The sequence below is a fragment of the Polypterus senegalus genome, chromosome 7 (genome assembly GCF_016835505.1).
Source record: "Polypterus senegalus isolate Bchr_013 chromosome 7, ASM1683550v1, whole genome shotgun sequence".
Taxonomy (NCBI): domain Eukaryota; kingdom Metazoa; phylum Chordata; class Cladistia; order Polypteriformes; family Polypteridae; genus Polypterus; species Polypterus senegalus.
In genome coordinates, this window is record NC_053160.1 from 4420033 (window position 1) to 4444769 (window position 24737).

General features: G+C 43.4%; 1 protein-coding gene across 2 annotated transcripts in view; it reads left to right on the forward strand.

Annotated features, from left to right (window-relative positions):
* Window positions 1-2044: 2044 nt before the first annotated feature.
* Window positions 2045-24737, forward strand: part of etnppl (ethanolamine-phosphate phospho-lyase) — a 54725-nt gene continuing 32032 nt past the window's right edge. For both annotated transcript variants that reach the window (XM_039758157.1, XM_039758158.1), the window contains exons 1-5: window positions 2045-2173; window positions 17466-17584; window positions 21824-21983; window positions 24088-24162; window positions 24260-24353. In XM_039758157.1, the coding sequence (XP_039614091.1) occupies window positions 2115-2173; window positions 17466-17584; window positions 21824-21983; window positions 24088-24162; window positions 24260-24353 (507 nt within the window). In that variant the 5' untranslated portion in view covers window positions 2045-2114. The remainder of the gene's footprint in view (window positions 2174-17465; window positions 17585-21823; window positions 21984-24087; window positions 24163-24259; window positions 24354-24737) is intronic.

The following is a 24737-nucleotide window of genomic DNA, read 5'->3' on the forward strand; positions in this document are numbered from 1 at the left end:
ATGAAGGCAACTTATTTAAATTAAGTGCAAAAGGGTGAAAAAATTGTAATGCCTTTCACATCTATATGGTGCTTTTTATAATTATTTACTTATATTGAGCCTTTCATATACCTTTCATACAGCAACTTTCACGTGTGTCTACTATGTAGTATCCTTAATATGTATCTGTTATATAGTGCCTTTCATGTGTATTTATTACATGGTGTCTTTCATATCTATCTGCTATATAGCACCTTTCACATTTTTCTGTTTACTAAAGAGTGCCTTTAATATCTGTTTATCATATGCTGCCTTTTTACATCTGTCTCTTATATTGTACTTTTGTATGTCTGTATGTCTATCTATCTATTATATAGTGCCTTTCATATCTATCTGTCTGTCTATCATATAGAGCCTTTCATATCTATCTATCTATCTATCTATCTATCTATCTATCCCAAGCTTTTCCTGTGTTCAATCATATAATGCCTTACACATCTATTATATAATGTCTTTCAGGTCTCTCTGTCCGTTATATAGTTCATTTCACATCTAGCCATCTAATATGTAGTGTCTTTCTGTTAAATACTACCTTCACATCTATCTACAATATATAGTGATTTTTACATCTGTCAATTATATAGTTATTTTCCTATCTATCTATCTATCTATCTATCTATCTATCTATCTATCTATCTATCTATCTATCTATCTATCTATCTATCTATCTTATATAGTGCCTTTCATATCTATCTATCTATCTATCTATCTATCTATCTATCTATCTATCTATCTATCTATCTATCTATCTATCATATAGTGACTCACGTCTGTCCATTATATAACACATTTCCTTTCTATCCCTCTCTATCATATAGTGCCCTTCACACCTATTTGTCTATTACATATTACCTTTCGCGATTCTCTGTCCAATATACACCGCCATCCCCATCGATCCAGCTACTATATAATGTCTTCCCTTTTTTATCCAACTTGCTCTTTTCCTTAAACTCGTATAATAACAAGAGAGAGTCGGTCTCCGCGTACTGTATTTCTCTTATTTTACATCCACTTAATTTACTCTCATTTTCTGAAGCCGACCCCACACGTTCTTCTTCAGTGCGGCTGCGCAGCGCCGTGCCGCCCTCCACGGTGTCGCTCTGCGCCACCCTGCCTTCACGGTGATGCCCTCTCGTGCCCCGCCGTAGTCCCACGTGCTCCTTTCGCGAACCCCACATTTTTCTCCATATTTCGGCCGCGGGATTCGAGTCACCGATGACACAAGGGTGTCCAAAGCGGGTGAGCGCCCCCCAGTGTCCGTCGGTGTATTCTGCACGCTCTCCGCGTTTTCGTCGCACATCCTAAAGTTTATGCGTGAAGAGTTTGGGTCATCGGGCTCTTCCCCGTCCTGCGTTACCTCCAGCGATTCCAGGATTCGCTCCAGGCCCCGTGACCCTGAAATGTGTCGACTAAGCGAGGTCATGGTGGCTGCCGGCACGTTACATAAAATGCCCGTCAAGATTTGGAGTTTGGCCGCTGATCCAGCAGAAAAAAAAGTGCAAGTATGTCAAGGGCATCGCGCCGATGTCGGCGTCCCTGTGCAGTACGGTCGGCGCCTTCACTTTCGGGTTAATCATTCCAAGTTCAGCCGGAGCGGCGCGCACGCACCTCGGCTCTTATCAGAATTGGACCTCCGAATTTTGCGTGCCAGTCTCCAGAGGGCGGCCGATTGTCGCGTCTTCAGCACGCTACGCCGCCAGGCTGCCAGCTGGCGATGGGCTTTCTCAGATGACGGTTGGGGGGCCTTCCTGAAACGCAATACGGTAGATGACCTGTCTTCTAGCCTGGACCGGATCAGTCCGGTTCATCTTTAAGCGGCTGGCAGTGCAAAAAAGAGAGAGAGCGAAAAAAAAAAGTTCAAGTCCGATTTCAAGTACGAGGAGACTGATGACGTCACGCTAACACTCTGCCCCGGGAGGCCGGTCCCGTCTGCTCGTGTCATCCCGCGGCTTGCGCTCCATAATAAAGTGACAACTGCCAGCCAGCCAGCCGCGTGAGTGCAGATCTGCGAGGCTGCGCACTTCACCACGCAGGGAAAAGCAGCCCGAGCCAGGAGGAACACCCCCGCCGGAGCGATGGCAACACAACTCTTTGACAAAGAGACGACAATTGAACTGAGGAAGAAGCACATCGGGTAAGGACGGGACGGGCGGCCGTCGGGATTAATGAAAAAAAGAAATCCACCTGACATCACCGAAAAGCGTATATGCCCGAGGAAGGGGGGCACCGGCCGGTGTCTGACCCTTTCGCAACGGGTCACACACTGTCACGATTTGCACAATTTTAGCGATGCCTGGTTTGGTTCTATCGCTGTTTTAGTTTCACCGCCAACGACTTGCCAAATAAAATGTAAACGGCTGCCTGTACGTGTGTGAAGACCCCTGAGACACAAAGAAAATGCGACAAAGTGGTGGCGTTCACCGTCAAGAGGGCTATTTAAGAACATGGTGGTCCTACACGCCCCCTACTTTCAGGCACACACAGATACTTGCTTTGCGCGAGGAGCACAAGGACAGTCAAGAGCTTTAGGAAGTCCTTGGGAAGGAAAGACGCTTTGGACAAGTTGAGCTGACCGCTTTCTTATAAGGCTTAGCAAATGAAGAAACGTAGACATTCGAGAACATCTGGAATTTGACCGGACAGGACCACCTGTAGTGAGCTGCGCTAAACAGTAAAGCAACCCGCGCCCCACAATCGGCCACGTTAGCTTAACTGGTGGGTCAGGGTCACTGGGGACTCCAGATTGGCACAGTGTGTGTGTGTGTATGTGTCACCTTGAGCCTGCAATAGACTGGAGTCCTATAGGGGTCCCTTAAGACCCCAAATTGGACAACGAGGATTTGAGAATGTGAAGGCCGGACTGCTTCAGTACTTCAGAAGCGCATTGTGGCTATGAAGCTGCAGGAAACGGGACGCCTGACACGCTGGGTGCTTCGACCAAGAAGGTGGAAAATGAAAGTGTGGAGTGTCACCTGGTGGACTTTCAACCCCAGAGCTGTGGGTTCGCTCTTGACATTTCAGTCCGCCTGTCTGTACAGTACGCCTGTCTCTATGTGTGATGCGGCGCCTTTCCTAAATTCAATCTTATAATGCCACTTACATCTATCATATAATACCGGTAACGGCGCCCTGCACGATAACACAGTGCTGTGAGTACACTTGACTTGAACATTATTCTTACTTGTCTTCCTCTTTCTCTGTACGTTTAGCATTCGTTTGCTCAGACGTTGATGCGCTTGTTGTTTCCTCAGCAGCTCTTCTTTTCTCCGCCCTAGCGGCCCGCTGCTTCTCTTCATTCGTTGACATCTTTTCGCCTTAAAACCGATTAAGTTAGTTTTTGTGTTGCAAGTAGTAAAACTTAGTACGTTTTTCTTAGTTTTTCACTTAAGCGCCACAATCTGCCTCAAGAATGAGTAAAGATATGAAGAGGTCGGGGAAGTGACCGCGAAGGTGCTAGGGAATGAGAACAATGCTCGTACGCATGCGCCGCTCGCCCGCTTTGCTGCGCGCTGCCGAGAGTTGATTCTACAATAAAATAAAAATAAAAAGAGTAATAAAATTCATCATCCCGAAAGCGAATAGTACACGTCACGTGGTGTATGTGTACCAAATTTCAGGACAATACGTGAAACGGTTTGCGAGCTACAGGTGATTTAAAATCCCTAACAGACAAACGAACAGCCACGGTAGCGTATTATATAAGACCTTTCAGTTCTCACTGTCCATTATATAGTGCCTTTCACATCTAACTACTATATAGTACCTTTCACATCTGTCAATTATATAGTGCCTTTCACATCTATCGATCATATAGTGTTTTCACGTCTATTTACTCTAGAATGCATTTCCCATCTATATATTTATCTATTATATAGTGCCTTTCACATATCTACCACTTTAGTTAGATGTGGAACACACTGCAAAAGATCATTTGAATAGCAATCTGTGTTAGACAGATACAGTATGTAATGCACTAAAGGGTGTGATAGATGTGAAAGGCACTATATAACTGATATAGAAAGATGAAGAGACAGAGAAAAGATACCATATAACAGATAGATGTGAAAGGCACTATATAATTAGGTGAGTGTGAAAGGCACTATATGATAGATGGGTAGATAGACAAATAGATGCGAAAGACAATTTATGATAGAGGTAAAGGCAATATATAATATATAGATAGATTTGAAAGGCAACATATGATATATGGATGTGAAAGGCACTATATAATAGATAGATGCAAAATGCACTATTTGATTGATAGATAGATAGAGGACAGGGACTTTATGGTAGATAGAAAAAAAGGCACTATATAATAGATAGATGATGTGAAAGTCTGTGGGTGTCTGTTGATGAAGAAAGATTCACAGATCTTGACTTTGTTGACAATGCTGTGATCTTTGCCGAGTCAATGAAGGCTCTGATCGGGGGTCTCAAGGGACTGAGTGAGGGGTCTGAGTATCTGGGCTTGTGAGGGTCCTGATAAAAAACAACGTCACAGGCCTTTAATGCCCTCTTGGGCACGGCCATCAGCAGTGTCTCTGTCTGCGGAGAGAGTGTCGACTTCGTCAAGAGGGGTTTACTTACCTCAGTGGTGACATTCATGTGACTCTTCATATGAAGTCAGTAGACAGATTGGGAGAGCATGGGGGGGGGGTCATGGGGTCAAGGGGTGTGTGGCACTCCCAATATCTCTGCAGAAGGATGAAGGTCCAAGTCTTTAGAGTCCTGGTGCTTCCTGTTTGTGAGACATGGATGCTATCCAGTGACCTGAGATGAAGACTGGACTTCTTCATTTGTGTCTCTCCAGAAAGTCCTTGGGTGCTGCTGGTTTGACTTTGTGTTGCTCATGGAGTCCCGAATGAGGCACATGACCTGCATTGTGAGGGAGCATCAATTACGACACTATGGCCATGTGGCACATTTCCCCGAGGGTAATTCGGCTTGTAAGATCCCCATTGTTGGGGACCCTAATGGCTGGACCAGGCCAAGGTGTTGTCCACGTAACACCTGGCTGTGGCAGATAGAGGCTCATTTATGGAGGGTGGGACTGGACTGTGTGTCTGCCTATGTTCAACTGGAATCCTGAGGTGTTTTGTCATGTGGTGAGTGTGGCAACGTGCTATACCAATGCATATACAGCACTGATCTGACCTGACATGATAAACAGATAGTTGTGAAAAGCACTAATAATAGCCAGATAGATAGACAGATGTGAAAGGCACTATATAACAGATAGAGAGAGGAAAGGCACTATATAATAGATATATAGATGTGGAAGGCACTATATAATAGATAGATAGATGTGGAAGGCACTATATAATAGATAGATAGATAGATGAAAGGCACTATATAATAGATAGATAGTTAGATGAAAGACACTATATAATAGATAGATAGATATGAAAGGCACTATATAATAGATAGATAGATAGATAGATAGATAGATAGATAGATAGGAAAGGCACTATATAATAGATAGATAGATAGATGTAAAAGGCACTATATAATAGATAGATAGATAGATAGATAGATAGATAGATAGATAGATAGAAAGGCACTATATAATAGATAGATAGATATGAAAGGCACTATATAATAGATAGATAGATAGATAGATAGAAAGGCACTATATAATAGATAGATAGATATGATAGATAGGAAAGGCACTATATAATAGATAGATAGATAGATGTAAAAGGCACTATATAATAGATAGATAGATAGATAGATAGATAGATAGATAGATACTGTAGATGTGGAAGGCACTATATAATAGATAGATAGATAGGTAGATAGATGTGAAAGGCACTATATAATTAAGAGATAATTAGAGTGAAACTCTATGATAAACAGATAGATGATATCTGCTGTGATAAAGTATTCAGCTTCTCTGTTTTTGCTCGTTTGTCTCAGTGAACATCGTCCAGTCCTCAGGCACAGTGTAAAATTCGATGAAGTGAGGCAGTGAAAGCCCGTAACACCTTTTGTAAATTGCCACATTTCATTTATTTAAATAATCGAGCCATCCTACACCTGGATTGCTGGTGTGCAAATGGAATTGCCCCTCTGTTACTCACTGAAATGGCTGACCAAAGTTCACTGGTAATGTGACTCGGAGTACTGAACTCTGCCAGCCCATTTTGACCGTTGCCATGACACTGAAGGTGTCTCCACAAGAATTCCAGGCCCCCATCAAAAGAAAATTCCACAAGAAATGTGCAAAAAAAAAAAAAAGTGTTGTTGAAACTTCCCGGACAGGAATGAATGACAAAGCTGTTTCTAAGACACTCTGGTGTGAGTAGTTATCTCTAAATGGAGAAGATATGGAACAGGAAAGACCAGTCTGCTAAAATGACCCTAAGGCCATGGTGACGACCCATTCAAGAAGTGACAAGGGATTCCAAAAGAACATCCAGAGAACTGCAGGCCTCTTGAACCTGAGCTCAGGCCAGTGCTCATGACTCCACTATAAGAAAGAGAAACTGAGGAGAGAAGCAGGACTAATGGCTAAGCTGCAGGGTGGAAATCTCTACAGTCCATGATGAAAATCAGCATCAAGAAACGCGTGAATGAACCCCAAAGCTTGGGCACTAAAGACAGATGAGTCAGAAGTGTACCTCTTTGGAGGACCACAGAGCCGCTTGGTCCAACATTCAAACATCACAGTAAAACCCAGCAGCGCCTGCATGGTGTGGTGGAGATCTTTGGATGACTTGCGTTACTGAAGCTGTGGACTTTGCTCGACTATTTTTAAGGAAAGTCTCCTCTCCTCCACTTGTGACCTGAAGCTGATGCCTCATGAGGTTATGCAGCAGGACGAGGAGCCAAAGCACCAAAGCAAGTCCACAAGTGAGTGACTCGGGAGTTTTGGAGTCAAAGTCCTGACTTGAGCCCAACTGAGAAGCTCAAATGAGCAGTCGGCCTTCCCAATGTGTCTGAATTAAAACAGGATGGGTAAATATGGAAGACTGGCATCAAATCAGTGGAGGTGGTTAGTTGGGACCATTGCTGTTAAAAGAACTATGAGGTGCAATCACTTTTTCACACATGTGTTGATAATTGAACATTTGAATTTTGTCCAGAGGTCTGAGGCCATTCAATATTTAAAGGAAAGGGGGGTAAATACTTTTTCACAGCACAGTAGACGGATTGATTGACTGCTCCGTTGTAAACCACTTACGAGTTTCTTAGTTTTGCTCCGTGGCTCAGTATGGTGGTCTTAAATCTTTTGGCTCCCCATCATGAGTTGCATGGTGCTTTAGTGGCCATCAGTTTGCACTTTCTACACAATGCTTGCTGTACACCTGGAGGTCTCACCAGTTGAGATTGAGGGTCTTCACAGGCTCACATGTTTCTATTAATACGTCTCCAAAGTGACGCGTCCAAGTAGTCCTGCTTGACAAAGGGAGTCCCTCAGGGCCACCGTCACCAAGTAAGAAACTGACCAGCAAGTGGATTGCGGTCCAACATGTTAACCACTAGGGGGCAACGTTACCCAATACCCAAAATCCCAGGAAAGTCATTACAGTGTTTGAGTTACGGTGCCAAGCAGTCCCAATTCACACCCACCATAGCAGCCTGCCCTCCTGGGTGAAGAAAGAGTGTAAGGACATCAAATGAAGAAATACAGAGGGGCCAGGCCACAGCGTCACAGGGGACAGGTGTGTCCTTTGGGTGGAAACGCTTTGGGACAATTTCCCAGGGTTTCATAACACATTCATTTTGTTTTGTAATTGTCTTCACTTAAGGTGACCGTCGCCGTGTGGACATGAGTGTGCCCTGTAAAAGACTGGCATCCAAACTGTTCTGTGGTAGGGTGTGGTGGTCCCATCTATCTAAGTGCCTTTCGTGTCAGCCTTTCTCTCAGTCTGTCAGATTCTACGTGTGTGTCTCTGATAAAGGGCCGTTAATTTCCATCTCCTATATAGTGCCTTTCACATCTATCTACAGTTGGGCTCATAAGTTTACATACCCTGGCAGAATTTGTTAGTTGTGTAGCACACTTTACAGGAAAAGGATGACTGATCGGGACAAACCCATGTTATCAACTTTTAATGGAATCCAAATGAAACTCTAAGGCAGCACAACCATTAAAGAAAACACACTAATAAGGATAATAATGAGCTGGTCTCTGTTCAAAAGTTTGTGCCCCCTTAGTTCTTGATACTGTATATTGCCCCCCTTTAGCATCAATGACGGCATTTTCTCAGGTGGTAGAGCTGCCCGGGTCCCCTAAATTCTCAGGTTGCCTTGCATGAACGGCACGTCTGAGGTCTCCTCCGTGACGCTGAGGCCAGGCCACTCCAACACCGTCACTTTTCTGTCTGCTGTAGCCACCGAAGGGTCGACTTGGCCTTGTGTTTCGGATCGTCGTCATGTTGAGTACGTCCCATGCGCAGCTTCCAGAACTGATGAATGCAAGTCGTCCTCCGGTATCTTCCAGTGACACGTTGCGTTCGTCTCGCCATCGATTTTCGCAAAGTTACCTGGGCTGCTGTAGCACACAACACACCCCCCAGAACGTCAGAGGTCCACCACCACGCTTCACAGTAGTTATGGTGGACTTTTCATCATGGGCCTTGTTGTGTCTTCTCCAGACGTAGCATTTATGGCTGTGACCGCAAAGTTCAATTCTGGACTCATTGCTCCTGACGTTTTGTGGCCCATCTAGATGCTGTCTGGCATATTGGAAAGGGGGCTGTTTTTGTGGTGTTGCTACGGAGAAAGCTTTGCATGGACTGTGTGGCCCATTTTTGTTCAAGGACCTCCTTATTGTGCCTCTTGAAATGACAACACCACTCGTTTGCAGAGAAGCCTGTATGTCAGCTGAAGTGGCACGTGGGTTTCTCTTGGCATCTCGATAAACGATGCTGGCAGTTGTGGCTGAAATCTCGGTTGGTCTCCCTGACTGTGGCGTGGAAAGAACAAAAATCCCTAAGTTTCCACTTTTTTCGTAATCACGAGTTTGAACAATACTGACAGGCGCTTTCAGATGTCCAGATATCTCTTTACATCCTTTTTCAGGTTTTTACAAATCAACAGCCTTTTTCTCGCAGGTCCTTTGCCAGTTCTTTTGCCTTCCCCATGGCGCCGTATCCAGCAAAGTCAGTGCAGCTCTGCATCCATTTAAATGGGCTGTTTATACTCAGATCCCCGATTACAACCCGAGAGGTTACAGGGCTGGACCCTCTCCTTTAATGACCCTTAATTTGAACCTGTGTGTGTCACCGTGTATGTATATTAAGTGGCCTGCAGGGGAGGGACGTGCGGTCTGGGGAGGCAGGTGAGTCACCATGACGTCTTCCCCGTGAACACCACAGGCATAACACAGTTCAATAAGCACCCAACACCGTCCTTTCCTCCTGGCACCACCACTCCTCCCGTCTAGCTTTGTCCTCTTCCTCCCGACTCTGGCTCCTGAGTGGTGGTTGATTCTAATACCCTCATTATGTCCATTCTTGCCAATCACTAAGATTTCTGTTTTCTCCTTATTTAGTTTGAGTCATTTCCTACTCATCCACTTAGAAACACAAGTAAGACATTGGGGTCAGTGAATTAAGAGAGTCAGGGTCATCAGGCGCTATTAATAAATACAGTGGTGTGCCGTCAGCAGAGCTGTGGGGGCTCACGTTATGACTTGAGATAATCTGGCCTCATGGAGGAGCATGGAGATAGAAAAGAGCAGCGGACCCAGGGGAGACTCTTGTGGACCACCATATAGAATATCAGGGGTCTTCCAAGTATAATTACCACAACTAACAAAGAACATTCTACCTGTCGAGTAAGACTCAAACCAATTTGGGACCCTGCCAGAGAAGCCCACCCACTGACTAAGACGGTTTATACGAATATTGTGTCTGGATGCTCTCTTTTCTTCTGCGTTGCTATTTTGTTATTACTGCGCGGCTTGTCTCTATGATGTCGGCGTTAGTCGTGTGATTTGAGCCTGAACCCGGGTAGCACATCTTTTCGCTTCCTTTCTTGCCTTAACACAGGGCCATCTTAACAGCATCAGGGGGCAAGGTTGTGTGCCGGGACCCCTGTTTTGACAGCGAAACGGAAACTTATAGAATGAGAGCAGCTCCTGGGGGCCCTCCGGCCAGTGCCTAGTGTGCTAAGTGCCAGTGTGTTAAGATGGCCCTGTGTAACTCTGCATGCTTCGTGGGTCTTTCGTCATCTTTAGGTGTTGCCATTCTTTGAACTTCACCCTCTTTTCTTGTATCCGTGTGTTTGTGTCGTCCCACCACCACCACCACAGTGCCCAGGCTTATTCTTTGTTGCTCCGCAGAGATCCTTAGCCACATTTTCAGTGGAACCACACACAAGACTTCAGCTGTTTGCCCCTTCTGTTGATTGCGCTGCCAGGTCTTGTATTTTTTTTTTTCAATTCCTCAAAGTCGCCGTGATTTAATTTTTGGACAGAACCTTTTTGCTTTTTTTGGTTTCCCTTTGATTTTTCCATTTCAAGCCGGTAACCACTAGACGATGTTGGTGGACACTTTCTTCTCCTATGACTGACCTGACGTTGTAAAGTTCTTCCTTCTGTCTTGACCTAATAAGTGTCACATCCTTTAAATGTGAATGATGATGATGATGATGATGATTGGGCACACCTATAGAAGATCCCACAATTCACACTGCCATGTCTGGATGAAAACCTTAGCCCTGAAGTCCGAGGAACTCTCTGTAAGACCCCTGTGATTAAATAGATGGGAGGGCAGAGGTCAGGAGGACAAGGGGATCGAACCGCTTCTGCTGATCAGTGTCAAAAAAAGCCACATTACAGCCACTGTGAGTCCATGTTGTATAACAAGAAAATGAGAAGAGTGTCATTTAAAGAAGTACTCGGACCCTTTGGTGTGGCGGTCCACATTCTGCTCAGGTCCACCCTGCTCCTTGAGATGTTTCTAAAACTTTATTGGCGGCCCACTGAATTGATTGAGCGTCATTTAGAAAGGCACACGTGGCCCGGAGTGTAAAAGGTCCTCCAATTCACACTGCAAGTCAGGAGGTCCAAGGAACTCCCTAGAGACCTCAAATTCTGGTGAGGCAAAGATCGGGGCATGGGGATCAAACCATTTAGGAAAACTACGAGTGTTCCCAGGAGCACAGTGGCCTCACAAATTGTCACATGGAAGATGTATACCGTGCATCCGGAAAGTATTCACAGCGCATCACTTTCTCCACATTTTGTTACGTGTATATGTAGCACTGATCTCATTTCATTAGTCTTTAATTCTATATTCAGAAAAGCGCATCAGCATGATTTTTACATTTAGACATTTAGAAATATTTCTGCTTTTGCTATAGATTTACAGCGCATCCGGAAAGTATTCACAGCACATCACTTTTCCCACATTTTGTTATGTTACAGCCTTATTACAAAATGGATTAAATTCCTTTTTTTCCTCAGAATTCTACACACAACACCCCATAATGACAACGTGAAAAAAGTTTACTTGAGGTTTCTGCAAATTTATTAAAAATAAAAACTGAGAAATCCTATGTACATAAGTATTCACAGCCTTTGCCATGAAGCTCCAAATTGAGCTCAGGTGCATCCTGTGTCCCCTGATCATCCTTGATGTTTCATTGGAGTCCACCTGTGGTCATTTCAGTTGATGTGACCTGATTTGAAAGGCACACTCCTGTCTATAGAAGGTCACACAGTTGACAGTTCATGTCAGAGCACAAACCAAGCATGAAGTCAAAGGAATTGTCTGTAGACCTCCGAGACAGGATTGTCTTGTGGCACAAATCTGGGGAAGGTTGCAGAAAAATATATCCTGCTTTGAAGGTCCCAATGAGCACCGTGGCCTCCATCATCCGTAAGTGGAAAAAGTTCGAAACCACCAGGACTCTTCCTAGAGCTGGCCAGCCATCTAAACTGAGCGATCGGGGGAGAAGAGCCTTAGTCAGGGAGGTGACCAAGAACCCGATGGTCACTCTGTCAGAGCTCCAGAGGTCCTCTGTGGAGAGAGAAGAACCTTCCAGAAGGACAACCATCTCTGCAGCAATCCACCAATCAGGCCTGTATGGTAGAGTGGCCAGACGGAAGCCACTCCTTAGTAAAAGGCACATGGCAGCCCGCCTGGAGTTTGCCAAAAGGCACCTGAAGGACTCTCAGACCATGAGAAACAAAATTCTCTGGTCTGATGAGACAAAGATTGAACTCTTTGGTGTGAATGCCAGGCATCACGTTTGGAGGAAACCAGGCACCGCTCATCACCAGGCCAATACCATCCCTACAGTGAAGCATGGTGGTGGCAGCATCATGCTGTGGGATTGGAACTGGGAGACTAGTCAGGATAAAGGGAAAGATGACTGCAGCAATGTACAGAGACATCCTGGATGAAAACCTGCTCCAGAGCGCTCTTGACCTCAGACTGGGGCGATGGTTCATCTTTCAGCAGGACAACGACCCTAAGCACACAGCCAAGATATCAAAGGAGTGGCTTCAGGACAACTCTGTGAATGTCCTTGAGTGGCCCAGCCAGAGCCCAGACTTGAATCCGATTGAACATCTCTGGAGAGATCTTAAAATGGCTGTGCACCGACGCTTCCCATCCAACCTGATGGAGCTTGAGAGGTGCTGCAAAGAGGAATGTGCGAAACTGGCCAAGGATAGGTGTGCCAAGCTTGTGGCATCATCTTCAAAAAGACTTGAGGCTGGAATTGCTGCCAAAGGGCATCGACAAAGTGGCTGTGAATACTTATGGACATGGGATTTCTCAGTTTTTTTATTTTTAATAAATTTGCAAAAACCTCAAGTGAACTTTTTTCACGTTGTCATTATGGGGTGTTGTGTGTAGAATTCTGAGGAAAAAAATGAATTTAATCCATTGTGGAATAAGGCTGTAACATAACAAAATGCGCTGTGAATACTTTCTGGATGCACTGTAGAACCACCAAGACTCTTCTTAGAGCTGGCCATCATGCCAAAGTGAGTCACCGGGCAAGAAGGGCCTTGGTCCAATGGGGGTTAACCAAGAATCCAATGGTCACTCAAAGAGAGCTTCAAAGGTCTTCTGCCGAAATGGGAAAACATGTGAAAAGGATGACCATCTCGGCAACACTTCATCCATGGTGCATTTTTGGTAGAGTCACCAGATGGAAGTTAAAGGCATGTGACAGTTTAAAGGACACCGAAAAGAGAAAAATTTCTCTGGTCTGATGGGGCAAACATTGAACTCTTTTGGAAGAACTGAAATTGTGGTGTGGCAGAGATCAGGACAAGTGGATCAAACCATTTAGGAAAACTCCAAGGGTTCCCAGGAGTACGGTGGCCTCACAAGTTGTAAAATGGAAGAAGTTTGGAACCAGCAGGACCTTTCCTGGAGTTGTTCAAACTGAGTAACCAGACAAGAATGGTCCTTGGCCAGGGAGGTGATCAAGAATTCAACAACAACATTTATTTCTATAGCATATGTTCATACAAATAATGGAGCTCAAAGTGCTTTAAATGATGAAGAAAAGAGAAAAAAAAGACAAAGTAAGAATACAAATCAGAGAACACTGATTAACATAGAATAAAAGTAAGATGGCCAGGGAGGACAGAAAAAACAAAAAAACTCCAGACGGCTGGAGAGCAAAAATAAAATCTGCAGGGGGTCCAGGCCAAGAGACCACCCAGCCCCCTCTAGACATGAAGAATGTCAATAAGTCCTCCAGTCTGAAGGAAGAACCCGTTGGAGGAATGGCCATCTCAGGAGCACTCCATCAATCAGATGTTTATGGTGGAGTTACCAGCCAGAAGAATCTAAGAGACTTGGGGCCTCATTCATAACACTGTGCATAGAACTCGCACTCTAACATGACGGAAGCACGAAAGCGGAAATGTGCTTACGCACAAAACATTCCAGATGCATAAATCTGTGCGTTCGCCAACCTCCACGTTCTTCCGCTACATAAATCCCAGTCAGCGTGGAAATTAACGCTCGTGCACACGCCTGCAGTCCCGCCCCCAACTCCTCCCAGAATTACGCCTCTTTGAATATGCAAATCAATATAAATAGCCCTTAAGCTCAGCGCTCTGTAAAAAGGCACTGACAAAAGCATGGGAGGATAATAGAAGAATTTTAATGAATACCAAGTGGAGGCAAAGAAAACACGTACTATTTGTTGGTTTAAGCAATGGAATAAACAACAAAAGGAAGTTGATCGACTGACATAGCGTGTCGGAGAAACTCGAAAGCTCACGTTCACAAAGTTGCACAGTGCCTGAAATAAAAAAGAAGTCACATATCAAAGTCGGCGTGAAAAGGCGAGTCGTAGCCCACCATCTGAGTGTCATATGAAAGCTTATTAGGGTACAAAGAAAAAAAAATAGGGACACAGTTTATTTTGTCATTAAAGTAGAACATCATAAACTTCATCTTAAAATTGCTTAATTTACTAGTTTCTCAAATCCCATCATAACTAAAGTAGCACATTAAATGCTTTGTTTTGTATTTGATCTTCTATGTGCTCTATGTGTGTGAATCACTACGTGCTTCCGGGCTTTCTCTTCCTCTGACGGGACACAGAATCCATTACATTCATAATATTACAGCTCTCTGAATAATTAAAATACTGAGATGTATACGTGATATCATTTTCATGATGATTGTAATGAAAGCACATTATTAAACATGGGAACACGGTGACGCAGTGATTGTTCATGTCTTATGCAAGATGCTTGCTGCGCCGTGCACGGCCTTCGATGAAATACTTTATTGTAGCAGTCCTGTCTCTCTCAAACGTACTAACCTCCAATTCCTGTCCTTCCTTTTCTTTCTCCAAATACCCAATCGCCACACAATCAGCTCTGTAATAGACGTTAAGCCATCTGTAAGCTTAGAACGCAGATTCTTAAAAACTTTAAAGGAACATCGGATATCTTTGTAGTACGTGTTTAATTATTCTATCCGTCTATCCTTCCAGTGGCGTTCCAGCATAAGCAAGAATACGGCGCGAGGCAGGAACAAACCGTGAACGAAGCTCAAAGTACTTGCTAGCGCAGCGGCACCATGCAGTTAAGGTTAAAGTTTTATCTGTATAATATAATAAACATATTTTGCTGCATTTCATCTTAACGTCATCATATGTAAATACGCGCTTTATAAACTGGTGCAGGTTGTGTAATATTATAACTGTATCACAAGTACAATTACCTCACTGTCAACTTGCAAGCACTAACAGTTCTACAAGGAGCACTTGATGGACTGATGGAGTGCGTTTCGAGTTCTTGGGATGAAACTGTTTGTGAACCGCGACGTCCGTACAGGAAAGGCTTTGAAACGTTTGCTGTATGAGAGCAGTTCAAATAGACTGTGTGCATGGCTGAGGCAGCATGTGCTTGATGCTGTATACCGATAAATCTCTTCCCAGTCAGCTGCTATAGAGCTGTGATTTACACTCAGATACAGTGATATAAATACTCTGAGTGGTGCAGTGAGAGTAATATGGAAAAAGATGATCCACTGTGGCAACCCTTAAAGGGAGCAGCTGAAAGAAGAAGAAGAAGGTGCAGTGAGAGGAACAACGTTAAAGCAGCTATGGTATTTAGAATAGCTTGGCCATTCTGTGGACCATTATATTGTTACTGGTAAATTACAACCAGATGCAACTAATAAATAATACAGTGATCCCTCACTATATTGCACTTCGACTTTCGCGGCTTCACTCCATCGCAGATTTTAAATATAAGCATATCTAAATATATATCACTGATTTTTCACTGATTTGCGGATTACTGCGGACAATGGGTCTTTTAATTTAAAGTACATGCTTCCTCAGTTTGTTTGCCCAGTTGATTTCATACAAGGGACGCTATTGGCGGATGGCTGAGAAGCTACCCAATCAGAGCACGTATTACATATTAAATAAAACTCCTCAATGATGTATGATATGCTTCCCGTGCGGTGCTTTGCATACTTGAAAGCCCAAACAGCACATACTGATTTTTTGATTGTTTGCTTTTCTCTGCTTCTCTCACTCTCTCTGACATTCTCTGCTCCTGACGGAGGGGCTGTTCGCACACTGGCCGAGAGGATACGGACGCTCCTCTAAAAAATGCTGAAAGATTACCTTCACATTGCTCCCTTCCTTGCAGCTGCTTTGTCCAGCGGTGCTTCGCATACTTAAAAGCACTAACAGCCCGTATTGATTTTTTGATTGTTTGCTTTTCTCTCTCTGTCTCTCTCTGACATTCTCCGCTCCTGACGTCCACTCCTTTGAACAGGGAGATATGTTTGCATTCTTTTAATTGTGAGATGGAACTGTCATCTCTGTCTTGTCATGGAGCACAGTTTAAACTTTTGACTAAAGGGTGTTATTTCATGTCTAGAGGGCTCTAATAATGTTAATAAAATGTATTTAGAAGGTCGTAAACAGGCTTTCTATGTTCTAACTGCGAAAATATCCATCCATCCATCCATCCATCCATTTTCCAACCCGTTGAATCCGAACACAGGGTCACGGGGGTCTGCTGGAAATATTCGATTTATAAATAAAGAATCCTACTTTGCGGAAATTCATTTATCACGGCAGAGTCTGGAATGGATTAACCGCGATAAACGAGGGTTGACTGTATGCGGTTAATTTTAGTGTATTTATAAAGCCAAGCCAGGGATGTGGATCTGAAAAAGAAAGGGAAACCACACAGGAACAGTAGAACTGCTTTGACGTTGGGTGCCGCCAGTCTGCGAAACTGAGTAGAGAACTTGCATACAACAGGGTATGAGGTTCCGTGGAAATGTGCATGGCTTTGCACTAAGTTTAGGTTTTATACATTGCAATTTGAACGTGGAAACGTTGTTACGCAACATTACTGTGCATACACACCGTTTATACATGAGGCCCTCGGAGAGCAGGACTGAAAAAAAATAAAGTCTCCAGTCTTAGAAGACATAAATTAGGGCAGAACTCCCAGCACGATGTCTGATAAAGACCGGGCACTGCCATCATCTACCTTAATACCATACCTATAGTGACGTATGGTGTTGGCAGCATCGTGGTAATGGGACGCAGGGGCAGTGAGGGCTAGTCAGAGTTGAGGGAAGGGTGAATGAGACCGAATACGAGAGGTCCTGGAAGAGTGCCCACCACCTCAGAATGGGGTGACAGTTCATCATATGGGCCTCCACAATAAATATTGAAATAATCAGGCTGCCCCTTCCTTCCTTCCTTCCTTCTCCAACATCCCAGGTCATTATGGTTGCTTCTGTCCACATATCAAGAGCTAGCACTTGGGTGGGGGGTTCATTACAGAAAAGGCGCTATATAGAATAATGCTTCTTTGCACACAGTAGTGAGGACGGCTTTTACGTCACACCGTCATGGAATTCTTTTCAACGGGGGTTCCATGTTTGATGACCAGTCTTCTTGTGCTCTGCTTTGAGGACCCATTTATTTTGTGTCTTTGTGTGTTTTTACCCCCATAGGCCATCATGCGCGGTGTTCTTCGCCAAGGACCCCATAAAGATAATCCGTGGGCAAGGCCAGTTCCTGTATGACGAGAAAGGAGAGCGATACCTGGACTGCATCAACAATGTTGCACATGGTAAGCTGGTGGGATGTCATGGGAGGAGAGCTGGCAGTGGGGTGACCCAGAGAAAGTGGCATTTTGGCACCCCCTATGGGGGTGTGGAGGGTGACTGGCATCTGCTGTTATTAATCAGCCTTATTGACCTCAGTCATCAACTAGGGGTGGGGACTCTCCTTTCCCCCCCAAACACCACCTCTTTCTGTCATATCTCCACGGTGCCACCAGACAGGTCAAACACTCAAACACCAGGGAACTAGGAGTCGCGCCACCTCAAACTGGGGGTCTAATGTCTGGTCATCTCCTTTAAAAACATTACTATTTACAACAGAAATAACCCGAAAGACGGGTTCTGGGCAAATGCGCAGAAGCCAAAGTCAATTATCTATCATCGTTTAATATGCTTGACCAGTCCAGGTGTGCAGATGGATGGTGCCCATCCCAGCAGCCCAGCCATGTTCATAGTGAATGGAGTTGAATTGAAGTGAAGGTGGGAACCAAATCTGGATGGGGTCCCAATGATTAGCTGTCCATCCAAAATGGGGAAGAAAAAGACCCCCAAAAGATGATAGGCTGAAATCCCCAGCATCCTACAAGGAGGAGCCAACAACTCCAGACTTCTCCAACTTGCCTGGTCATTATGGCTGGCACTGCCTACATATCAAGAACCGGCACTTGTAAAGTACCTGAATAACAATAATAATAATAATAATAATAGTAAGCCATTTTATTTTTATAGCACCTTTCCCATGCTCAAGGCACTTAAGGTGGTAGTCTGTTTAGAAGCAAAGCTGGCAGGAGCCACGCCATGGGGGGTCCTACAGAAGAACCCACGGGAAAGATGACTTGTGAAATGAATGCAAATGTTTAACAGAATTGGGCTTTAAGGACCAGTCGGAAAGGCGCTATAAAGGGGAGAGACCAACATTGGGCTGCTGATTTGTATACTCGCTAAACTTATTCATATAAAAAAGGAAGGCAGCAAACTACACAGGAGGATAAATTCATGGCTGAAAGCATAAATAATCGTTTATTATCATAAAATAGTCACAAATATAAATGGATTGTGGAAGGTGACAATAGAAGATTAATATAAGAGAATAGCTAAACAATGCATGTATTTTGTTGCTGAATGCTTTATGAAGGGCAGCACAGTGGCACAGTGGTAATGCTGCTGCGTTCCAACATGGGTTCAAGTCCCGTGGGCTTCCTATGTATAGTTGGCCCGTTCTCCCTGTATTCATGTTGGGGGCTCTGGTCTCCTTCCACAGTCCAATGACATGTATGTTAGTTGGACTGGCGATGCTAAACTGGTCTCCAGTGTGTGTGTGTGTGTTTTCGCCTTGCAATAGGCTGGTATCCTGTCCAGGAATTGTTCCTGCCTCAAGCCTGATGCTTGCTGGGTGAGGCTCCTGCATCCCTGCTCTGGAGGAGTGAGCTGAGAGCAGGGATGCCCAATGCGTTGATTGCGATCGACCGGTAGATCGCAAAGGGAGTGGAGATCGATCGCTTTGCATTAAAAAAAATATATTTTTAAACATTAGTCTATCATATATCCTCCCCATGTCATTTGCCATTTGATTGACATACCGGGCGGCCAGTCTGAGATCTCCTTTCTCCTAACACACCGGTCATCCCGCACGCACGATCAAACACGCTAGCTACTGCAAAACTCCGGCTGTGATCTAGTAAGCCTTCCAATTTATATCGACTAAAGAAGGGATTAAAAAAAAATGTTGTTATGGGCTGGACGTGGAGTTGGAAGAGAATTTGTTTTCTCTCACAGTGTCACAATCGAAGTGCGTTTGTCTGATCTGTCAATCTATCATTGCTATTCCAAAGAAGGAAAATGTGAGAAGGCACTTTCAAACTGTTCATAAAAACTACGAAACTGACTTCCTTCCAAAAAGCGATCTGGGAAAGAGAAAGGAGAGGGAACTAAAATCGCAGTTAATCCGGACAGCCCTCATTTTTCACTCGGCTGAATTCAAAAGCAAAGGCAGACACACCGAAGCGTCGTTCCGGGTGAGTCACTCGATCGTTAAGCATAAGAAGTCCTTCCAAGATGGAGAGATGATAAAAGAGGCCTTCGCTGAGGCAGATGGCCAGGGAGAAATTCATGTTGAGATTTCAAGACCCCTGGCCGGAGAAAGAGGAGTTTCTCCTCGTCATTAAACATGCAGAATACAAGCAACTTAATAACGATCAATGGCCGCTAGACTTGGCTTTTTTTTTTTCTGATTTGACCAACATGTTGAATGAGCTTAACTTACAGCTGCAAGGAAAAGAGAAAAGCAATATGGTCAGTATGATTAGCAAAAACAAAATGCAACATCTGTCCTCAAAGCTGCAGCGCCATGATTTGGGGAACATCCAGAACCTCCCGTCAGAGCTGGGGACGCAATGGAAGGCGTGTGCGCAACTGGACAGCCTCCGCAGGCTGAAAACTGACTGTCAGACTTTGAGAGACGGTTTCAAGACTCAGCTTTACTTGAGCCAATCGCTACATTTAAGTGCCGTCCATTTAGGGAAGATGTTGAGGGGGATTCACCCGCATCAAAAATTGCAACGCTGTTTCACCTAAAACCCCTCTACAGTGGAGGATGAGATGTTGGCATGCAGGACGACATTCAGCTGAAGTGTGGGGCTCTTGGACAGTTTTGGAACTTATAGAGAAAAAGTACCCAGGCATGAGGAAATGTGCCACCTCCTTGGCTCTACTTATTTATGCCAGTCAGCCTCTTCCCACATGAAGATTATTAAATCCAAATACTGTAGTCTCCATAAATGTATTGAATTGTTATTGTGCCATAAAGGTTATTCAGCTATGCAAGGTACGACAACATATATTTTATGTATAAAGTATACTCAGTATATACAGTACAGGCCAAACGTTTGGACACACGTCCTCATTCAATGTGTTTTCTTTATTTTCATGGTAGATTCTCACTGAAGGCATCAAAACTATGAATGAACACATGTGGAGTTATGTACTTAACAGAAAAAGGTGAAATAACTGAAAACATGTTTTATATTCTAGTTTCTTCAAAACAGCCACCCTTTGCTCCGATTACTGCTTTGCACACTCTTGTACAGGTAGTCACCTGAAATGCTTTTCCAACAGTCTTGAAGGAGTTCCCAGAGGTGTTTAGTACTTGTTGGCCCCTTTGCCTTCACTCTGCGGTCCTTCACTGTTTTGAAGAAACTAGAATATAAAACATGTTTTCAGTTATTTCACCTTTTTTTGTTAAGTACAGAACTCCACATGTGTTCATTCATAGTTTTGATGCCTTCAGTGAGAGTCTACCATGAAAATAAAGAAAACACATTGAATGAGGACATGTGTCCAAACGTTTGGCCTGTACTGTATATATACTGTATATAAATAATTTTTAATGTAGGTAGATCATTTCGACCTGGTCATTTTAAAAGTAGCTCACAAGCCAAAGAAGTGTGGGCACCCCTTTATGTATTTATTTCAATGATCTCCTCAGGTATTTATTTCAGTCCTGGTGCCGTGTCCAGGTGGTGCTCCTGCCTTGAGCCCGATGCTTGCTGGGTGAGGCTCCAGCTTCTCTGTGCCCATGCTCTGAATAAGCAGGATTGGAAAGATGGATGGATGATTTTATTTCAGTGCCATAACATGCAGCATGAAATACACTTTGAAATGAAAACTGTCAAACCTGAGATGGTGGGCTCAAACAACCTGTGACATTAGATGTCTGTGGTCACCTCCATCTTAACTACATTCGTTAAAAATTATATTCTTTATTCATTCACTTTGATAGCAATGTTAACAATTTAGTTCTTCATCACCATACATGGGCCCTCATTGTAATGCAGGGCTCTCTGCTAACAGGCTCCGCCCATGCAGCAACCACCTGGCCTTATATGGGAACACTCGAACATCCAACCTGTGATTGGTGGGCCCTGCCTTTTGGGGAACCACCCCTAAAACACCTGGGACAGGAAACCAGCTGCCTATAGACAGAGACAAACCCAAAGGCAAAGAAGGAACATTACGTACAGAAACGAAAGAATCTAAAATGAACACAGGAGCCCATTCACAAAAATGAATCCCTGCCTGAGGGGGAACTCTGCCTGAGATTTGACAGTTAAATGGTAACACTTGGGCAGGCAACCTCACTGCATCTCATGTCCCTGAGCAAAACTTGACTAATATGTGGTAACAGTCAGGCATCCAATGCCACCTACGTCTGACCTGGCGCCTCACCTCCTGTTCTGTCCCTTTCGCAGTGGGCCACTGCCACCCACATGTGGTGCAGGCCGCCATCAAACAAATGGAGCTGCTGAACACCAATTCCAGGTTTCTGCATGACAACCTAGTCCAGTATGCCCAGCGGCTGACTGCCACCTTGCCAGAGAAGCTCAGCGTGTGCTACTTTGTCAACTCCGGGTGAGTCCTCATTAGATACCCATTAGGGTTGGTTTTCGATTATTTGTTTTCCTGGTTTGATCATGTGATGCATTCAGATGTCATGGAAAAAAAAACTCTTTTCTATTTATTATATAGTGCCTTTCATATCTATCTATCTATCTATCTATCTATCTATCTATCTATCTATCTATCTATCTATCTATCTATCTATCCTAGTGCCTTTCTAATCTATCTGTCTGTCTATTAATCATATAGTGCCTTTCCTATCTATCTATGTGATAGATAGATAGATAGATAGATAGATAGATAGATAGATAGATAGATAGATAGATAGATAGGAAAGGCACTATCATATAGTGCCTTTCTGATCTATCTATCTATTATATAGTGTCCTTCCTATCTATCTATCTATCTATCTATCTATCTATCTATCTATCTATCTATCTATCTATCTATCTATCTATCTATCTATCTGTTACATAGTACCTGTCTATCTATCTATCTATCTATCTATCTATCTATCTATCTATCTATCTATCTATCGATCTGTTACATAGTACCTGTCTATCTATCTATCTATCTATCTATCTATCTATCTATCTATCTATCTATCTATCTATCGATCACATAGTGCCTTTATCTATCTATCTATCTATCTATCTATCTATCTATCTATCTATCTATCTATCTATCTATCTATCTATCTATCTATCTATCGATTATATAGTGCCTTTCACTCTATCATATAATGTCTCTGTTATATCGAGTACATAATCTGATTTCAGCACTAACTCGGCCATCAGCCTTCACTTTATATAGCACCTTTACACATCACTATTTGTAACATTAGCGAAATTAATGAATACTGAAAATGTTTGGAGCCACTTTTGTTCTACATTAGATAAATGTGCTTTTTCATATGATAAGAATAATATTCATGTGAGTGAATAAATAAACAGAATTTAACAAAAACGCACTCAAAAACACCCTTTATTTAATATAACGCCTTAACACGTCACATGTCACAGAATCCAAAAAATGAATATTTAACAATGTTCGGCCACTTTTATTCTACATTATAGACACGTGCGTGATTATAGATAAGAATAATATTCATGTAAATAAATAAAAAGAATAAAAACCAGTCAGTCACCAGTCACCCTGTATAGCGCCTTTACTCATCCGGGTGAATTGAAATTAATGAAAATGTACATTTTTTTCTGCCACTTTAATTATATTAGAGAAGTGTTCCTGATTATGTACGATATAAATATTAATAATGCAAGCCAACACATAAACTGAATAACAAGCAGTCAGCTATGACTCTTTCCTTGATATAGCGCCATTACACATTGCAGGTTGTAAAGGAAGACAAGCCAATGAAATTTAAAATGTGTTTTGCCACTTCTATTACACGTTAGTCAAACTTGTGTTGGTTGTGTATGATGAACTATAAATAATAATCATGTGACAAGTAAATAAATGTAATAAAGAACGCTCAGTTACCAATTACCCCTTACCTGATATAGCGTCTTTACATATCGTAGGTTTGATGGATTACAAATAAATGAGTACTTTAAAAGTTTATTTCGCATAATCATGCAAGCATTTACATAAACTAAATTAAAATAAACAGCCAGCGATCCCTCTTCACCTGATATAGCGCCTTTGCACATGGCAGATTGTAACGCAATACAAATAGGTGATGATCTGAAAGTCGGAGGCCTCTTTTGTTCCACATCTGAGGAGCGCGCTTGGTTTCAGACGATGTAAATGTCCGCATTGATCTAGCAGTCACCCTTTACTTCATATTGCGCCTTGGCGCTCAGCAGTATAAGTCGAGACCACACAAGACAATAAGGTGCCGTGCTGGGAACTTTTAAACCATGCCGCATGTCAGAGAATCAGTTTAATATTCAGTCCATCATTTTTTATTTCATATAGCGTCATTTAGAGCAGGTAACATCAAAAACATAAGGTGGCTGATCAGACGTGAAGAGCAGTAATTAATAGCGCGTTATGCACGAAAATAAATAATGGCGAGATACCGAGACACAGACGACACTTGGGCGCGCCTCTGTGGTGGAGCGAGGATGTGACATTAGTTTTGCTACTCTTGCAGCTCTGAAGCCAATGACCTGGCATTGAGACTGGCACGGCATCACACGGGGCATCAGGACATCATTACCTTGGACAAGTAAGTTGCCATGCCACGCGAGCTTGGCTTCTGAATGCCTGGCTGTGCCGTTTGTCGCCTTCTTTCTGATATTTTAACACTCTTTTCCTTTTTCAAGCGCCTACCATGGCCACGTGACGTCTCTTATAGATGTCAGCCCTTATAAGTTCCATGAACTTGGAGTGGGCGCAAAGAAGGACTTCATACACGTGGTGAGTCTGCAGCAACAGACGTGATGCCCATAAAGATTAGGATTACTTGAAAAATAAAAGGAATTTATTTACATTAAAGAAAAAAAAAATACAAATGCATGTGGTGACTGTGGTGACTGTAGTGACGTGTGCCAACAAACAGGGGGGCGGTGGGTGGAGTTTAGGGATCAGCCACAGGGACCAAGTGTGGTGTGACGTCCTACTGAATTATTCAAAAAGACACCAAACTTACCACTGACAAATAATACTATTGTATAAACGGAGGTAGCCGAAGCACCATACTGTACTCGGGTTAGGGGGGATCTGTGTCTGTGTGGCTGTTTTATATGGGACCTTACCAGAGTAAGCATCACCTTAAGGAGCCTTGAACATATAATAAAGTAA